Genomic DNA, 20530 nt, shown 5'->3' with positions numbered 1-20530 from the left:
TTAGCCTAAGAAGTGTTACGAAAATGCCAACATTCCATTGCTGAAAACCCTGCTAAAAGATATATCCGAGCTAGCGAAGATTGATAGAGAAGAAACCATAGATTCCTGACAGCAGGTGGTTGTGTCGCGCGAGTGTCCCTAGTGCCGAAATCCAAGGATGTGTTTCTAATAGCCCGTCGATCACCGCCGATCTTCGAGCCAAGCAGGATCCGAAAAAGAAACTCCGAAAGGACTGCACCACCGGGCTTCAGTGGTTCCAGTGGTTCGCGGGGACCATGCCGGTCATTGCCGACGCCGCCAGCGATGAGCCACCAGCAAAATGTTGCAAACATTGTGAGGGTATGCCTAGATCTTACATCCAACCTATCCAAATATCCAGATATCTACCTATCCACCACCTATATGTTCTATGTAAACAACAATGGCCGGAAAAGTGCAGTGCAGTGCAGCGGGTTCGTTAACCGCCGCTGTTCTTGGCTATTAACTCCGGCCCAAAATCCAAACACAATTGAAAGATTTATGCTTGATTTGCCACCATACCCCTGCGCGCTCCCTGCTTTCCCCCGCCACTTGACTGACATTAACTTTGCTCTCCATTTGTTTGTTTTAATTTTTGTTGCTCTTTGCCCTGCGGCAGCAATTGCTGGCCACTTAGTTTTTCCTGCTACCAAAAGCAAATTGGAGCAAAGTCGCTGACGGGTCTACTTAAAATTTTTAGTGGAAAATCATGACAGCTAACGCCACCGGCTGCAAAAAATAGGCCTTGAGATTAGCTGGGGAAAAATTTACTTTCGCCCGGATTTTGACAACATTAAAATGTGACCGGAAATGTCAAAATATTTTGCTAAGTTATTTGACTTATTTAATTAGTTTTTTTTTACCTGTACGCACTTGCTTGGATTGTATTTTATATCTCGTGACTTCTGTGGCAAATCAATTCAGATTGCAATTTAGTTATTTAGTGCAAATCACTCAATTGTAATATTAAATCGCTGAGAGTGTTAATTATTTGTTAGATGTTCAAATTTAAACCATATTTTCTTCTTATATGTTTAAAAAAATTAAGAGTTCCGGAGGCATAAACTTGTAATAAATTATTCTTAGATATTAAATTCTAGAATTGGGTAAAATTTGATTTTGTTTGAGCTATGCGATATTTAAAACTGAATGCTTTGAAAAATCTGTGAGACGCGTTTTAGTTAGTTTAGTTAAATTAAGCAAAGTGTTGTCCCTAATGAGCGGAGGCTGTTTTTTTATTCGTTTTTGCTGCCTTTTGGCCGTGCGTTTTCTGCTTGGCACGCGCTCAATGTCAAACTGACCAGCCCACCGTCCCCGCCCCATCTACGACGCACCCCACCACCCCACCACCACCCACCACCCCCAGCCCTTCTGCGCCTTGGCTAACGAGCTGTTAAAAATAAAGCATTGTAAAATGTTGTCAACAAATGCAGACATTGTATGAATATATAATGTAACGAGGAACCCAGCATATGTGCTAAAGTTAAACAAAGCGTGGGCGAACCCCAGAAAACGCAGTCGCCGAATCGAAAATCGTACGGAAAATATTTGATACTGATAAATGGGCATATGCAACTTATATAGGAAGAGGTCTTTCATAACCGATCACCTTTCGAAAAAAAAAGAAAATCTTTAACAATAAACAACTCATAATCTGTAATGCAATATTTACGAAAAAAATAAATAATTACGTTACCTGATAATATTCCTAAACCAATACAATAGTTTAGCTCTCAAATCCATGCACGCTTTAAAGAAAACTCCTTTAATTTTCCTTTTATCTCCGCTGCTGCCACTTGTTGAAACCACATGATAAATAAACTTTCGCCCGAAGCGTTTAAAAATAAATAAATTACTCTAATACCGAGAATTAATCAAACTAAAAACCCAGCGAACAACAGGCTAAGCCAAATCATCTCGGCCATATAAACGACTTGTTTACAACAATGCAATCTTGTTTACAAATAGCAGAGAAGAGGAGAAAAATTCCATTTCTTGCGGCTAATCGGAACGTAAAATTTTCCAAGCCTTGACACTCTTTCAATATATCGCGCGCGCATATATATAGTTTTATTCCTTGTGATATATAGTGAATCTGATGGCTGTGATTAGACAACTGCACCAGAATGTTGGATAAAATTTAATTTTGGTTTTTTCGTTTATGGCTTTTTTATTTACATGATAAACGAGGGGCAGCCTGCTCGACAAAATTAGCTGCCATGCGACCAAAGCAAGAATAATATCTAATTTAATGAAAAAGAAATGCGAGACAGGCACAGGCGACTGCTGTCCCTTTCCAGCCTGTTTTTCTTTTCATTTTCCCTGGTTTTTATGACCATTTTCAATGTAATTTTTAGTGCTGACTGGGGCACAAGGTGTTGTCATTTTGTGTTTTCTGCGTGTGAGCGCTCCTAAACACTTTAAAATGAGTGTTGCTGGGGCTATTTACAGTCGTCCTCTTCAGCTTCAGCTACCCCTTGCCACCCATTGAATTCCCTTTGTCCGGGCATTCCTGACATCTCATTCGATTGCTTCTCTGTTTGGGGGGAGACAAATCGTGCTGAACTGTGAATTCAAAAAGGGGGAAATTTTCATTTTCAGTTGTTCAGCCGAAGAATTTGGGGATCAATCGTTGGTCGAACTGCCAAAGCTCATTGAACTGTTTGTTGCACGGAGAACAAATTGTAGTTTATGTTAGTTAATAATGTCAAGCTTTAATTATATACAACATTTTTTTGATTAAAAGGGTAATTGTTTAAATTAAATATTTCATTATTATTTTTAATAGATTTAAGCAAGTAATTTTCATGTCCCATCCTGACCGATTTCGCTCTCTGTAGCCCCAAAACTACTAACCCAAAAGCACTCAGTTTGCAATTGGAAAATCAATCAACTTGGAGGCTTTTCCAGCCAGCCGCCCAATGGCAAATTCAAAATTTCACTTACAACTCGGCGAGCCGCACACAAAGTGGCAAATAAATTTGCACTTGCATCATCATCATCATCTTGGCTATTTCGTATCGAAGGGAATGAATAGGAATACGAATACACGAATATACGAATACACGAATACGAGTATGAATATTGATATTCCATGGCAGCCACAGCGTCGTGTTCGATTGTTTTTCCTCAGTTTTCCCCACAGCGCGCCAATGTGTGAAAAACATGCCGCAAAATTGCCGAAAAAGCCAAACGCACACATGAAAATTGCGGCCGACTGTGTGTATTTGCATTTTGCCCATTTTTGTAGTCAAATTTCGGTTGTTGTCTGAATCAGCCTGGGTTTGGATCCTCCGTCCGTCCCACTTTCGACCACTTTTTGCCTCCCTTTCTGGCGTCTTGTTCGTTTTTTGGACGAGCGTGTACAACGGGGCGTATGAATATATAGAAATTTATTACTCCTGCTTTTCTGGCTTGTTTTGTTGTTTTTTGTTTCTAGCTTGCGCAATGTTTACACACATTAAATGGCAGCGTCCAGTCAAAGTCAGAATTCATGTACGCGGCAAAGAAAGAGAAGGGAATCGATCGTTGGTTTTCTAGGGGAAAAACAGCGGAGAAGTTCAGCTACACTAGGGAAAATATTTTTACAAATTTTAAAACTCACATTATTAGTGTTATAATTCCCTTAAGATGAGGTCACTCCTTAACCCAATTGTTAACTTTACTGTACTAACAATATCGCTTGCCATATAAAACCAAAAAAGGATTACTATTTCCCCCGCTTTACGCAGTGTGCATTACTTTTGCATGTTGCAGACACATGTTCTCGAGCGAGAAACCTAAACAACAACAGCAACAGGCAGTTTTCCGTGGATATATGTATATAATGAGAATCCGCAGCGTATGGCAGCGCTATATAGCCCACATTGTCCAGTTTTACCTCGTTTTGCAACTTGGCCGGCCAAGAAATTCGTTGGAAAATTCGGAAAACGAAAGCGCACGCATTTGTGCAAATAAACAGTGTGTGGGCGTGTGCGGGGGTGGAAAACAGGTGGGGGGGGGTGGTTTTTAAAGGGGTGGGCGCAATTCTACATACCAACATACATCTATACTTCTAAGCACTGTCTGAATAATTCACAATGGGTATTAGGCCTACAAGTGGGCGTATTAGATATTGAAATCAGAATGAAATATTCACGAGCTTGATGATCACATAAATGAAAGTTAAACAGCGTAGCTTTTTGATATTTTAACATTTAATTTCTAGTTAAAGTTTGCCTAAGTAGCGAACTCAAAGCCAGTACAAATAATCTTCTGTTCTATTTGCATAAGTATCTTTGCCTCTTGTGCTTTTACTCATTTCTCCTGAAAGACAGCAATAATTTGCTATTGCCACTGGAAACTACTGCATTCCAATCTCACAAAAGAATCGGAAAAAATGTGGAAAACACAGAGAACGAGAACGAGAAGAGGGGGACTTGTCTCTGGGATATCGAGCTGGCAATCTGCAGGTGTTCCTTGCGCTGGATAAACAAATTACCTGGCTCCTCTTCGCCCCTTTATCTTTGTATCGTTAAATTCCCCTTCTGACTTATTGGCGAATATTTTCCTTGGTTATTTTAGTGAAGTTTTCATGCGAGAAGCGTGCGTCTGTGTCTTTGCAAAGGTCGTTCTTCATGTTTCACATTGCCTTTTATTTAATAAACTGATTCGCCTTGCCCCGACTGCATTTACTCGGCCGTTTCGCTTATTGAAATGGAATCCCATGAATTTTTTATTGTAAATGCAACAATTTGTATTCATGGCATCGCTAGGGTCGAGTTCAAGACCCAAGTGTATCGAGACCGGGATGATGTAGCATGACCATTATGGCCAAAATCCCGACGCGATGGCGGCGGCGGCCTTGATTTTGAACTCATTTCAATGAAAATTGCAGCATTAAAATCGAGGCCAATGGCTGGGCTAAGAACGAAAGATGGTTGTGCAAACTGAAAACTCAGCAAGGTTGCTGCAAGTAATTCAGGTGAAAAGAGAATCTTAAGGCACCTTCCTTTTGCAGTTACCTGAATGCAGTTCATTACTGTTATCAGAGCCAGAAAATGTAAATGTTATTTTCAGGACATAACCATTTCGCTGATTTCCAGCCCATAAACTTCGGCTAAACTTTTAGAATTATCTTGTGGGGCAACACTCCTGCAAATGGCCATTTGCCCCCATCCATACGCAAAAGCAGCCCCATTTAGCGCGAAAACACCCACGAAAATACACACATTTCGGAACAGAGTCCGGCGCACGCCTCATTAGAACACCTTTCAGTTTGCTGTGTAATTTTCGCAACGTTTTTAATGGCGTGCGGGGACATTTTGGCACTCGAGTGACCGTGTGCGTTTTACCTACACCCCATCCACGCCGCATTTCCCTGCGAGTTTCCTCGCATTTTCCTTGGTTTTCCCTGGCTGCTGCTTGCTGCTGGCTGCGTCGCACGCAAAACTATTTAGAGAAGTGTCAAGAAATGTCTGCATTTTGCATTCGCCGTGGCCATTGCATTGCAACATCGTTGCAGCAGTCACACGCCTGCCACCGCACATACTATACCATACCATACTATACTATACTATATGTGCACTGTATTTTATGTGGTACGAGTATATATGCGAGTATCTGGTGCGGGCGGGCGTTGATAAATTACAAAACATTGCGGTGGCTATTTTAAATGTGGCATGAAATTTGCTTTTTGCATATAATTCGCTTTTTTAGCAGCGCTTTTTATGCTGTCAACGGAATCGGGTCTATATGGCATCTATATCTCAGGCTTTCGACTTTCTGCCTGAGCGAAAACTATGTCAGATTCCCCAATTTCTTTCGAGTGCATAAACGAACACTTCTTTTAAACAAAAGCGTCCAAACACGCAACGCAATTGGCGAAAAAAAAATACAGCAAAAAAATAAAAATAAACGAGAACCAAACGAAATTGTCATTTGCGTTGCGTTTTGTTTGTTTGGCGTTTTGTGATTTATTTTCGCTTTGACAAATGCACAAAAATTTGACCATGGCATGTCAAGAAGTGTGGTCATTGTATTTATAATGCCGCTCCGATATAGATAAATTGGCCAACGGGATGGGATGAGGAGGAGGAGCTGGGACTGCTGAGCGATAGATGACTGGATGGGTCTTCCAGAAAAAGAAACTGATTCGAAAAGGATTGGACTTGGACAGACGCGTGATCCGAGTGGCTAATTAGTCAGGGATCCCAAAATGCTTCGAGTCTACGTGAAATGTGTTTGAAATTAGGCAGTGATTTTTCACAACGCATAACCATCGGATAATGAATTATGAAACGGAGATTGCTTTTGGTGGTTGCCTTAAGGGAAATGATTGAAAATATATTACGCAAATTTATTATACTAAAATATTTAAGTCGTTTTAAAGTCGCTTTCTAAACTGAGAGATTCGAAGTAGCCTTGCTGATATCCTTTGAATGCCAATTAGTTCACTTGGCGAACAATTACTGCCTGCTTATGCTGCTTTGCAGCTTTGCATCTTTAATTAGAGTAGTTCTCGCTCGTGCAGTGGGCAATTAATGCCGGCAAAGTCGGATAACTTCATTTCCGCTGAACAAACAACAACAGCTGGGCGGAGTTGTCTGATGCATATTAATAAACCTGAATATTGTCAATGTGGGTCAGCAAAAAAAAATATCAAAATGGCAAAATGACATAAAGGAAATCAAAAGAGCTAAAACGTAGAGCAGAAATAAAGACCAGGCGCTGCAGGCCGTACGATAAAAATAGAAACCCCGCGAGTTGAAGTTGAAACAGGTGCATGTTGCACGATTCGAGTTCTCTTTATGCTTTTTTGTTTGCTGCTATCTTTGCTCTTGGTTGGGGGTCAATTTAATGTTTGACTCTTTCGCACTTTTCAACTTTTCCATACAGTTTTTCACACCTTCGGCTTTGTTTTTTGGTACACTTCAAAAGTGCATGCGATAGTTTTTCTCACATGTTTGCCAGTGCAAACTCAATTTATCATAGAGGTGTTCCAAAAACATGTGTGATTAAATAAAATAATGTTATGATTTAAAGGGGTGTCAATTTACCTTCAGCACTCCTTTTTCATTCCGCTATTGTCCTTTAGAGGCATTGAAAGAAATTGCATTTTACACTCGCTGACATGGCGCAAATCTCTGGATGCTGAAATCTGGAATCTGGCAGCACACAACTTTTCAATTTCCCCCACAAATCCCATGCACATGCCAGTTAGTTGGCCCGACAATGCAATCAACATAAATACAAATCCCTAAACTATTTTAATGTCGACTTGACCCCAAAATGTTAGCTAGCTCCTGTCCTGTGCCCTGGCTTAAAGTGTAGTAGTGTTGATGTGGTAATGGAAAAGTTTGGCCAGCTAAAAAAAAATAGACAAAAATTGGCACTCAAAGAGCCAACTTAAAAACGCATCAAAGTCGGTTTTTGGCCTTTTGCCAAAGCTGCCAACAGGGCGTATACGTAATCAGATGTGTTGCCGTCCCCCAGGAAAGTTTCTTGCGATGGCTTTTGCTCTGGGGAGTCAATTGTTGTGCATGAAGGCGGTAATACACTTTGAGGTTTCCATTTTTGGGTCCATTTCATAGATTATTTAGCAAGCTAACTTTGAGCGTTTATTGGGAAAGTGTCTGCAAAAGGCAACTCATGAAAAATTACTCATCCCTGGGGAAGAAAATGCTACTTTGAAGGCTACTTTGAGGCAATAAAGACCTCTAAGAAATGTTTAAACTGCGCTTGTGTTTTTTATCACTTGATTCTTGTAAATATAATTTAATTTCAAAGATTGTCAGCTTCTGTATAATAAAAATCTGCATTGGCTCACACTGGAAATTGGTTTTTCAACAATTTCTATAGAACGTTGAACTCTGCGCCCAATAAATATGTACATGTATATATGGTGTGATAAAAGGGGCAGATATTGCTCCTATTGTGAAACACATGCAGACACTTCAGTTCATTGACATCTAGCTAATATTTTGCCATTAGCCCGCGAAGAAGCTGTGTCCCACTTTTATGGCGGCAAAAAAGAAGGGAAGAAATTATGGACACCATAATGAAAATGTAAACGCAGACATGGCCCAATATTTTACAAAGATTTTGCATAAATTGCGATGTTGGGCCGCCTGTGAAAATGCGAAACAATCAAATGGCAATTAACACTCTTCAAGCAAATCACATGTTAATGCCCCATTCCGATAGATATGGCCTGGCCATCTTGTGCTTTTGGGCCTAATTGTTGGTCCTGGCCAATAACCTCCGCCATCTAGTTTCTGCCCACAATTAGTGGAAATTTGTTGATTTGCATACATTTGTTTTTCCCCTTCCATTTTTTTTTTGTTCCTCGATTCGCTATTGTTTAGTTCGTGATCTGTCCGATTTTGGGCTGACTTTTTTATTGGTTTCAGTTGCGCATTTCCCATCGGAATTGTTTATGTTTATGCTGCGTATTGTTAACTTAAATATTTGGCTGCCATTGCAGGCGGCTCATCATGCACAGATTAAAAGTTTAGCATTTTTTGTTCTGCTAGTTTTATTAGCAGTCTTTTCAGTGAAACATCACAGAATCATTCAGTATGACTAACTATTTAATATCAATACAAATAGTAGCGAGCTAAATAGTACATTACAAACTCCTTATTTATGAAAGCTAAAGAGAAGTAAACAAGCCTCGAAGTAATGTAATTCCAACTCAATTTCAAGTGTAGCTGTTCACAAATATAGACGAGTAATTTCAAGCATTGCACTTAGAAATTAAAACTTGACTTTCAGTACTATTTCTGTATCCTTCGAGGGGGTCCAACCTTTTCACCTCGAAGGTTTAAATTATATTTCGGGCTCCCTGCCGTGGTTGTTAATTGCTCGAACAGAGCCAGCGACATCATAACCATAAATTTTGATGGGCCTGCATTTATTTTTAACCGAATTTCCCGTCGTTCCATAGTTTTTATATCAATGACGATGCTATACTATACAATACTATAGTATAGTATATATGTATATATATGTGTGTATGCTTTTTTATATGCTTGTCAGCTTTTTAGAATTTATGTTGTGTTTTTCATACATTCCTCTGGTTTGTCTCGGCTGTTTCATTCCTTTCTATAAAATAATGTTGTTGTCTTCGCGGTGAGGGCGGCTGATTCTTTTTTTTTTATTTTATATACTTTTTTTTTTGTTTTTAAGACCCCAGGGCGGTTAGTCGGTTGGTCGAGAAAGCAACAGATTTCTTCGCTTCACACGCATTTGACTTTCAAATGAAGGACAAATATTGTATGGGCGAACGGACGGGCAGCAACAACAAACAAACAAACACACGGGGGAAGTGGAAAAGTGGGGTGGAGGGTGGTGGTCGGTGTTCAGTTGGGAGGTGAAAGTGCGAGGGCGTTCTGTGAAAGTTTTGCATTAGCTCGGATTTTCTATATCTGCTGTATGCCTGTGCCTCCCCTCGTTTCTTTCCCTTTCCCTTGCGAGTTGCGAGTTTCTTCTTGTTCGAGGCTGTGCATATAAATTATGTGAGTAATTCGATTTTAAACTGTCTGTTATTTGCCGGTTCGGCCCTATTCGAAAAAGATTGTTGAAAAGTGGAAAAGTTTGCCAAGTAATTGCCAGGATATACATTTATTGTAAACATTTCGCAGCATATAAAATGTATGATGCACGACACAAATGGATTTGGATTTGTAATAGAAGCGGAGCAATTCATGTTGCCTATGACCAAGGCAAAATAAAGTTTATTTAGGGCACTTAAAATATGAAAAGTTGTTTTTGATGAGTTAGGTTTGAATGAATTTATATGTATGTTGTAATATTTATATATATATTTAAATATAAAGTCATAAAGTCATAAGCCAGCCATCCGTCATTAATTCGCTCTGGAGAATGCAACAAACTTGTGCTGGTTAAATGGCGTTTATGTAATTAAAGTGTCGTGCACTTTAGATGGCCCTTCAAGTGCCCAACTACCAAAAAATATGTGGTTCTTGTGGTTGCTTACTTTTTTACGTTCCTCGATTTGAATTTATGCTGCACACGTTGGACGCAGAAATGTGGCATAGGCGTTGTTTGCAACGTCCGGCGGCCAAACGAAAATAGATTGGCCCAACGATGGCACTTAAGCCGCCGCGGCAGCATTTTATCGACACGAGCCAACTGTCAGTCGGATTGTAGATTGGGGTTCGGAGATCGGGGATTGGGGATCGGGGATTGGGGGTTGGGGATTGGGGATCGGGGATCCTAAGCATTGTCAGACTCTCTGAGCCCAGAGCAATGGCAATAGGCCTCCACTTTTTTAGACCAAATAAGACCAAATAATGCGGCTGCAAGGCAAATAACTTGGCACGCATCTTGTCGACGCCGTCGTCTCTGCTTGACTTTATTTTTTCCCTATGGCTTTTCCCATTTTTTTTCTTGTTCCTCTGCTTGCATGCATGAGAAGCAGATTCTAATGCATTTTCCCTGGTCTGCCCGAATAATTTCGAAACTTAACTTGTCCGCTTATGTCGGAAAATAGCAGAGGCAGTACGGGCTCCATGTCCGTGCAGTTTTTGGTCTTGTTTATTTAGGACTCGGGTTGTCTGTTGGATAATTTTCTACTTTATTCTAGCTGGGTCTGCATAAAAAATGCAAAAACCAAACGTCAGACGAGAGAGTTTTATTTGCTGTTTTTATTATTTTGCCAGTGACTTCTGCACATCCCTCCCTTGAATTTCCCTTTCCTACTTCGTAGACTCTGTGTGTGTGTTTTGTCTTCTGTTTCGTTTTGTTTTCGGCTTTAGTTTGGTTTTGCTTGGAAAATTGTTTTCTTTTCGGCTTCTTTTTGCCCGAATGTAATTAATTTACAGGCTGCAAGCCAGCCGCAAAAGTCCTTCTATAGTTGAATCTTTATTTGGCATTGCTTTCTATACATCTGCGGCTGACCACGTCGAGAATCGCTAGAGATGAGGATGGGGATGGGTATAGGGGGTATGGGGGATGTGGATGGCATCGAATCGGATCAGCATAGATCAAGCGCATTTTCTGCGTACCTAAATGAGCATTGGCGAAAATAGCACCGTATTTAGGTTTTAGGTCGCGAATTGCTCATCGATCTTGCGGCTTTGCTGAAGTAAAGAAAACATTTTCAAAGAGTATTTTTCTCTATTATCCGATTAGCTTGAAGTGCAGGTAGAGTTTCTTTATTAAAGCCATTTTATTTTATATAGATTCTCGGTTGAGCCCAAGCGTATGTTGTTTATGAATGCAACAATTCAATTATATTTTGTGCGGTATAGTTGATTTTTACCCTGGTTTACATTTGTAAATATTTGCTACGCTCCAACAATCAGCGTTTCAATCAAACCGCTGTTAGCCGCCAAATGCAAACACACCCACCATCCATTCCATTCCATTCCAATCCAAGCGCCGAACTAAAAGATACACGCTCGCACACAGATACTCATCCACGCAGACATGGATACATGGATACATGGGGAGTATGCGGAGTATCGCATGCGAAGCTCATAAAAGTAAAATGGCGTTACACAAAACTAAACGTTGTTTTACCCACCAACCAACCCAGCTTTCAGTTGGTGATGCGAATCAAATGAGTGCCAGAACGTGACATTGATTTGATATGGTTTTAAAGCCAAATAATTAATTAAAAGCAAATGCAGAGATATCGTTTTGTCAGTTACAAGCGTTAGGATTATTACAAAACAATATGATATACTTTATTTATAAACCCAAGGTAATAAATTAATGTTTATAGGGTTGTTCTGAGGTATTTTATAAAGTATCACTGATGATGTGAAGTAGTTTGGTTCTAGAAACCTACATTTTAGCATTGTCTCAGCTGAATTGCCATTCTTTCGTGTCGCCGGATCTTTATCGTTGTCATTGTCAGCGCAATCGAACACACCTGAGAAATCAATCAATCGATTTGTTCAGTCGAAACTGACTTGGAAGTTAGAGCGAGACGGCGAGCACAATCAGAAAGAGACGGAGCAGCCAAGAGGGAGAGAGTGCGAGTTTTACAATCAGTCGTAACATGTTGACAACAAATTTTGAACATTTGATAAAAACGAAGGCAAAAATCTGCCTACTCGCTGACAGTGTCGAATGTAACCGCTGGCATTTTATGCGCGCAGGGGAGCTGAAAAATAAAATATAGCAGGGAAAAAGAGGAAAACTCGGTGAAAAGGGACAGTATCGTCAATTGTCAGGCGGCGACACATGTAAATAACTTCAAACGCAAAACAAATGCGAAATAAAAATAAAAATACAAGCAAAAACAAAAACACAGAAAAGTGTCAACAAACGACAAGGCCTTGCGGCCAAAGTGCTCGGATTTAATGCGAAATTGCCTTTTCGGTTTCGAGTTTTCCATTTAAAAACTGCTTTAAAAAGTTATCCCTTGTAAGAACGCCTAAGAGCTGACATGACTGCAAGATTATTGTTTATTGTAATAGATTGAAGACCAATTTGTAATTTAAACTTAGTAAAGACCCAAGTTCATAAGATTGCACACTTTAAACTCATTGTTGAGGAATGCAAGAAGGGAGCCTCGCTGCAAACTCTCCCGCATACTTGAAACTCTTGCCGAAAATCTGCTGAATACCTTTGACAGTTGCCTTCAAAGGGAAATGCAGTCGGGAAAGTGGAGACATCTGAAGGGCTGCGCCGTCTTTTGATTTACGCCGTCCGGCGTGGAAAATTTTTACGCACACACACGAATTTTCAGGGGGGCCGAAAATCCGGCTACACACATTCCATGTAAATATTTGGAGCAGCGGAGCAGCTGACAACTGTTGCCCTTGTGCAATGCCTGAAAAGTTCCATCGAATAATGGAAGGCGAGTGGAAAAGCCCGGGCAGCTGGACAACAAATCAGCTTAGACGGAATGCCTCAATAAACTTTCACACTTTTACTTTTTGTTACCAACTTTTCGCCTGCCGCCGGCAGAGAAGTCAACACAAATCCGTCCGCCTGTCTGTCCCATTCTTTTGTGCCCATCTATTTTCGGACGGAGATTTGTGGCGTTCCCATTTCACTTTTCACGTTTTTCCTGATACTCTCCAAGTTTTTACCTTTGACGCTGCCTTAAGGTGGCACTAAGTATGCGCTACACTACACACTATATATATTCTATATATATGTGTCTATATTTTATAGAGATCGGTAGAGGTTTCTGGCAGTTTGGTGGGCGTGTTGCAGAGACCATTTCGAATCTGATGATTAACATCACGAATAATCGAATGGGACTTTAAATAAAAGAAAAAAATAACATTTTTAGCCATGCTTTTATTTATGATATACTGCTTTTTGCTTATTTAATTCATAAAACATTTATTTAGCTTTCGTTGAAAAGTCCTGGCATTTAGCTGTTTGATTTCAAATTAAAAGCTATCAACTAGTATTTATAAAATCATTTTGCCTGTCCGGAATATTATGTGATATTCGATTTATTGCTAGTTTTTTCCTACCTCATTGCCAGAGAGCAAAGAAATGCAAATTAATTGATTTGTCACAGCTCTTAAAGTGCACTTTCGTGCACAGGCGTAATAAATAAATTAAATGCTAATAAATTGACAATGGAATAGGCCGCATTGCTGCCTGCTGTTCAGCCCTTCTTGACGGCTTTTTGAATTCGAATTTGGCATAAACAAAAATGATTAATGCCCACATGGGGACCTGAATGAACAGTATTTTAGAACAAAGACGAACAGAAGTCATCAATTGGCGAATGTCGCACGCACATCCATCATAATTATGCACATATTCGAGTTGTCTGAGAACATTTGACAACTTTATTACGCGGTCCGCAGAATGTTGTGTTCGGTTTTCTACATTCCGATGGCGAGATGAGATTTACAGGTTTTTAATTAAAATCATTCCATGCGAATTTATCAAATGACGGACTGTCGTCTCGTCCAGTCTTGTACATCTTTTTGTTTCGTGGGCGGCGTTTGCATTGGGTTTTTGTTTTATGTTTTTGGCCATTTGGTGCTCTTAATTTGCTTCATGTGTCACAGATGGCGCTGCACTTTGTTCGCTTCGTTTGCGGTGCAAATATCTTTAGCGACAATTTCTGTATTTTTTTTTTTGCTGGCCGTTTTGTTTATTTATTGCGATTTTAGGCATGTTTCACATTCACCCGCCTCTTAATTGAGATATTTATTCGTGGTGCAGGCGATGTTTATAATTTATGAATTTGATGGCTGGTAAATGGGATGGTGTTTTTAGCTTAATGGAAAATTAGCTGATTTAATGAGGAGCTGCTACATTTTATGCGAAACGAGTATGCAAGACGAGAACAAGACATATATTTCAATTACAACGTATTAAGGCCATATTCGTTTAAAAAATAATCAGAGTATTATTATTGCATGAAATCTAACAAAAAAAAACTTTCTTGGTTTGGAAAAACAAATACATATTTTCAAGTTGAAGCAGCTGTTGCTCTGGCATTCTTTGTAGTTTTATCATGCGAAGGCCTAGAATTTATTAATCACTGTTTGCACAAATGTTCGGCACTCAACGCTCTCGAATGTTTTAAGTGTTTAGTTCGTGTTTTTTCCCCTTTTTTCCACTGTTTGTGTGTTTGGTATTTTTAGCTTTGCCGGCCGGTTATTTTGCAAATTATCAGATTAATTGAGGCAGTCCGAAAGGTGGGTGTTATCGAGAAAAGTGTGCCTTTTACAAAGTGCGCCATCAAATTCTAATTTTCCCCCAGTTCGACCTCTACTTGAGCACTAAGGTATGATTATTTATGCGTCTTTAAGCCCAAGTCGAATAAATTTGAAAGAATAATGCTCGCCATATAAATATAGTATAGAACAATAAGATTTTGTCCGGCGTATATGTATCTTAATGACCCTCATTCTTTTGTCGGTGGAGAGGGAAAATGTCCGAATAGTCGAGCTGCCAAGAAAAATAACATAAAAATTGCCGCAAAATATTTTCTAAATATTTGTATTTAGCGCAAGTTAAATAATCAGACAGATTACCAAAAACTGAGCAACAGCACAAACTGCAGACCCAAAAGCGCCAAATATACCACCTACGATTGTGGACACGAATTTAGAAACTTATTTTTTGCTACTTATTAAATAAGTATTTGAAACTAAGTTACCAATTTCACAGGGGTCTCAATATTGTGGGCAAAAATAAGAAATGTTTTCCATTCGGCTGCACGATTTACACACCCACGATTTCTCTGGTATATCTAAATGAATTTCCATGTGCAAAAGCAACAAACACCTGTAGCCGTGAATCGACAAGGTTGCTCCTGATTTAGCTGGTTTTCCCTGGCAACATTGCAAGCAAATGCGCTAAGCTCTCAATTTTTCATCCGACAATGTTGCAGTTGGGTGGCGTTTTCCGCCAATGGGAAAAGCGGGTGGCTGCTCACCTGCTGCACCTGTTTGGCCATTGAGCCGTTGAGTTCACGGTTCACTCAGCCAGCCAGCCAGCTTGTTGTCGTTTCGCTGGCAAACACGTAACTTTCCACATCAAACTTAAATTATGCAAATGTTTGCTCTAAGCGAGAGGAAAGGAGAGATTTCGCCGAAATGGCGGGGCGAATCAAAGGAAAAAGTTAAAATGAGACGATGCAAATGGAAAAAGTGTGTACACAACACGAATTATGCAATGGCATATTTGCCCAAAAATTAAAAAAAAAAAAAAGTTTAAATTGAAAAGTTTGCAGAGCCGAATTAAATGCGGGCAAATTAGATGCATGCATTTTAAAGGCAATTACACTCGTTACTCGTTGCCTTGGTTTCTTAACTGAAAGGCACAGCGTACATAATTTCCTGAGCTCTCTGAAACAAAAATGCTATCTAATTAATTGAATTAAGTCGACAACTGTCATGGAAAACATTTGGCCAAGTTGCATTCCTTGCTTTGGCGAAGCTAATTAATTTTCGAAGAGACACTCAAGCACAAAGTCCCGCTGAGTTTTGTTTGCTTAGACCAAAATAGCATAAATATTCGTGGCACAAAAATAATTCGGTATTTATTTTGGCCGAATATGACACATTTTAAAGAACTGTGCTGCTCTACTTGCGACTAATTGCTTTTGTGGGCTGCCGGGGAATGCGAGGGTGCAAAGGTGAGTGGGTGACAAATGCCCCAGAGTTCGCCATTGTGACAGATCCGAATGACGGGGACGGTGATATACTCTTGGCTGACAGGTGCTGTTTGGATGCGCGGATGTTGCAGGCAGTCATTCAAGAAAATCGTGAAAAACCCCTAGTGACGTGCGAAAAGAGCAAGTGAAGTGAAACATTTTGGTTAATATGTTTGGCCATTTTTGGCTACACTTTTATGTACTGACCAAATGCTTATGTTGCTCCACTGCTAGAGTTTCTTAATGAGAAAATTAAATAGTTCAATGAGCTGCCTTAATTGGATTGACCATTTTTGCTAAGCCCTGTTTCAGCTGCCTTGCAGATAATGAGGATAATGATGATGATGTTTTTTTTTGTCCTCTTAGCCTTTGGCGTCATCGACAAGCGGTTTACCTGCTGGCACAATTAAATTTTCGGCACGTAAATGAATCATTCAAATGGCTTTTCTTCGCTTTTCTTGCTCTCGCTTCTCGCGCTTTCCTTGCTCCCTCTCACTCGCCCATTTTCATTTCCATCTCTTGGCGGGGGCGAGCGTTGCGCATACGCCCCGTTGTACGGCCGTCGGCTCGTGTTGTGTGCAATTAATAAATTTAATTAAGAAATAATGCACAAGCCGCGATGCGAATGGGCGTCGTCGCCGTGGACGTCTTGTGTCGCTCTTTCAAGTGTGAAAATTATGATTATTTTCTATATATCATTTTCGTTATTGCGCGAAATTTAACATGCAAAATTATTATACAGGAGAATTATACCCCGCCGGCGGCGGCGCTTTAAAACTATTTGGCTTAAATCATAAATCAAAGTGTGCGCCATTCGGTTGCTGGCCCACTAAGTTTTTAATTAAATCCCAATTGCCGCACCATGCATCACCGCGCCTAATCTGGCCAGCACACAAAGTATGCATTCTGTGCATTTATTGTTCAGGGCGAAAAGCATGTGGAATAACACAGTTCTCAATAATTCACAGTGGAATTTCCGATGTGATACAATATCGAATGTGTTCCGCGTTTCGCATGGCTTGGTGCTGAAATCCCCATTTTTCTGTGTCCCCCAATTGCAGTCACATAGTTCCGCCCAAATGACCCGTAGCACACGAGACCGCTTGCCAAGAAATTCATATTCTTTTTCTTAATAGCTAATGTAATGGTCACCGCTGTAGGTGCGGGTGATGTGAAGTATTTCTTTTACTGTTTATTTCTGCTTTAAAGAATTTAGAACCGTATCTACAGATTATAATTTACTACTGTTTTACAAATCGAAAACGCATTACAAAAAAGGCGTATTACTGCATTTTAAAATTAAGATTACCTCTTTGCTTCTAAAAAGTCCTTATAACACCCTATATCTGTGCCAAAGCATTTAAAATTGGATAGACCTTCTGTCATCTGTTCCTTACGAACCCCATCTTTGGGGCAATCTGATCGCAGAACACAAGCCGGAATCCTCTCATTGATTACATATCCCGGCTTACACACACAAGGACCGCCGCACATCTGGACGCAGGGTCCTATACCAGAGTACTCGCAGGTTTCAGGACATACTGAAGGACACACCGCTAGGCTTCCGTTGACGGTACAGCCGAAATCAAAACTTTCGATGGGTTTGAAAAGGAGTAGGAAGCCCAGCAGGGCACAGATGTTCGAGGTGCACGTTATCATCATTGTAGATAGTGAAGACGTTTACCATTTTACGGCCTATTTATTTTATTCCCTCTGAGTTTTTAGTATAGTAATCCAAATTAGATTTGTTACGCGATTTTGTTCCAGACCATTATACCATTTGTGTGACTTAAATATATCAATGTGAAATAATTGTAAGTTAATCTACAATTTCATTGAATTTGTATTACTATTACTCTTAAATAACTTGTAAAGTCTTGAATACCTTACTTAAACGACTTTAAACCTAATTTAATTGACCCGTAGCACACATAGTTCCGCCAAAATGACACGTAGACCACGAGGCCGCTTGCCAAGAAATGCATTTTCTTTTTCTTAATAGCTAATGTAATGTAATTGTTTATTTCTGCTTTAAGGAATTTAAAACCGTATCTACAGATTATAATTTACTACTGTTTTACAAATCGAAAACGCATTACAAGAAAAGGGTTTTATTGTATTTTAATTTTAAGATTACGGCCTTGTTTTTAAAAAGTCCATATTACACCCTAACTTTGTGCCAAAGCATTTAAAAGTGGATAGACATTCTATCATTTATTCCTTACGAATAATCTTTGGGGCAATCTGATCGAAGAACACAAGCCGAAATCCTCTCATTGATTATATATCCCGGCTTACACACACAAGGACCGCCGCAATTCATGTAGCAGGGTCTAGGACCGGAGTACGCGCAGGTATCAGGACATGACGAAGGACAAAACGCTAGAGTTTCGTTGGCGGTACAGTTGATTCTAAAACTTTCGATGGGTTTGAAAAGGAGTAGGAAGCCCAGCAAGGCACAGATTTTCAAGGTGCACGTTATCATCATTGTAGATAGTGAAGACGTTTACCTTTTTACCCTGATGTGCTCTATTTATTGTATTTCCTCTGAGTTTTTAGTATAGTAATCCAAATTAGATTTGCTACGCGATTTTGTTCCAGACCATTATACCATTTGTGTGACTTAAATATATCCATATGAAATAATTGTAAGTTTATCTACAATTTCATTGAATTTGTATTACTATTACTATTAAATAACCTGTAAAGTCTTGAATACCTTACTTAAACGACTTTAAACGTAATTTAATTGACCCGTAGCACACGAGACCGCTTGCCAAAAAATGCGTTTTCTTTTTCTTAATAGCTAATGTAATGTCACCGGTGTAGGTGCGGGTGATGTGAAGTATTTCTTTTACTGTTTATTTCTGCTATAAGGAATTTAAAACCGTATCTACAGATTATTGTATTTTAATTTTAAGATTACTTTCTTGTTTTTAAAAAGTCCATATTACACCCTAACTTGGTGCCAAAGCATTTAAAAGTGGATAGACCTTCTATCATTTATTCCTTACGAATAATCTTTGGGGCAATCTGATCGCAGAACACAACCCGGAATCCTCTCATTGATTATATATCCTGGCTTACACACACAAGGACCGCCGCACTTATAGACGCAGAGTCTAGGACCGGAGTACGCGCAGGTATCAGGACATGCCGTAGGACACCACGCTAGAGTCTCGTTGGCGGTACAGTTGAATCTAAAACTTTCGATGGGTTTGAAAAGGAGTAGGAAGCCCAGCAAGGCACAGATTTTCAAGGTGCACGTTATCATCATTGTAGATAGTGAAGACGTTTACCATTTTACGCCCTATTTATTGTATTTCCTATGAGTTTTTAGTATAGTAATCCAAATTAGATGTGCTACGCGATTTTGTTCCAGACAATTTTACCATTTGTGTGACTTAAATATTAATAATTAAATATTGAATAATATTTTTATGAGCTTGTAAAGCTCCTTTCCTAAACGACGTTAAAACTAATTGTATTATATAGAATCTCTATAATTAACAAATCTTTTAAAAATTGTTTAGCCACTGTAATACTATTTTCTGTTACTCACATCAAAAACGCGTCAGTGAGGGAAACAGATTTAGTGATCTTGGGATAAAATAAATGCTTTTTGGCAGCAGAAAGCGATTGTAGATCATTTAGCAACTTAATTAAACGATTAAGTACTATATGTACAGCCACTTTGATTTACTTCCCACCCGCTATTACGAGGGTCGTTTGATAAGTCCGTGACTTTTTGAATAAAATATATTTTTTTCGTCAAAGAAGCGTTTTATTTCTCAACATAATCTCCTTTTAGCTCTATACATTTAGTCCAGCGTTTTTCCAATTTTTTTATTCCTTCCAAATAATAGGTTTTCTCAAGGCCCTCAAAATAGTCGTTTGTTTCTGTGATGACCTCTTCATTTGACCCGAATCTCTTACCGCCGAGCCATTTCTTCATGTTTGGAAACAAAAAATAGTCACAGGGGGCTAAATCTGGAGAATATGCTGGATGGGGTAGCAGTTCGTAGCCCAATTTATGAAATTTTGCCATGCTGACTACACACGTGTGCACCCGTGCATTGTCCTGATGGACAAAAAAAATTCACGAGATCGTCTGCTTTCAATGCCTATAAAACGCAAACCAAAAAACGCAGCTTTCTCAAAATTTTACAGTCAGCTGTTAATCGATAACTGCTGACAGGAGCAGTGTTGTATTTAGAGCAGGTGCGCGGCAAATACAAAAAGTCACGGACTTATCAAACGACCCTCGTATTTTAGTTTAATCACTGTCAAAATAGAATATTGTGTTTCACATTCGTTTTGGTCTAGAGCCTTCAAATAGTGTCCCGGAGTCCCTTCTCAATCTGTAAGATCCCAGTTCATCCACTGCCATGCCAAGATGCATAATTTCCCACACGGTTT

At 39.5% G+C, this 20530-nt stretch overlaps 2 protein-coding genes across 2 annotated transcripts in view; one reads left to right on the top strand and one right to left on the bottom strand.

Annotated features, from left to right (window-relative positions):
• LOC122615508 (myocardin-related transcription factor B) overlaps positions 1 to 20530 on the top strand; it is a 41577-nt gene continuing 21047 nt past the window's right edge. The window contains exon 1 of the mRNA XM_043790442.1: positions 1 to 339. Within this exon, the coding sequence (XP_043646377.1) occupies positions 276 to 339 (64 nt within the window). The 5' untranslated portion in view covers positions 1 to 275. The remainder of the gene's footprint in view (positions 340 to 20530) is intronic.
• On the bottom strand, positions 17284 to 17804 carry LOC122615510 (accessory gland protein Acp62F). Its single transcript, XM_043790443.1, has one exon. The coding sequence runs from the start codon at positions 17771 to 17773 to the stop codon at positions 17417 to 17419; it is 357 nt and encodes a 118-aa protein (XP_043646378.1). The 5' UTR covers positions 17774 to 17804; the 3' UTR covers positions 17284 to 17416.

Source organism: Drosophila teissieri, chromosome 3L (genome assembly GCF_016746235.2).
Source record: "Drosophila teissieri strain GT53w chromosome 3L, Prin_Dtei_1.1, whole genome shotgun sequence".
Taxonomy (NCBI): Eukaryota; Metazoa; Arthropoda; class Insecta; order Diptera; family Drosophilidae; genus Drosophila; species Drosophila teissieri.
Note: the sequence above shows the minus strand (reverse complement) of the source record. Positions and strands in the feature narration are given on the sequence as shown.

What these genes read in the sequence shown, in the direction of transcription:
- LOC122615510 (XM_043790443.1), bottom strand. Translation starts at nt 17,773, where the DNA reads ATGATGATAACGTGCACCTCGAACATCTGTGCCCTGCTGGGCTTCCTA.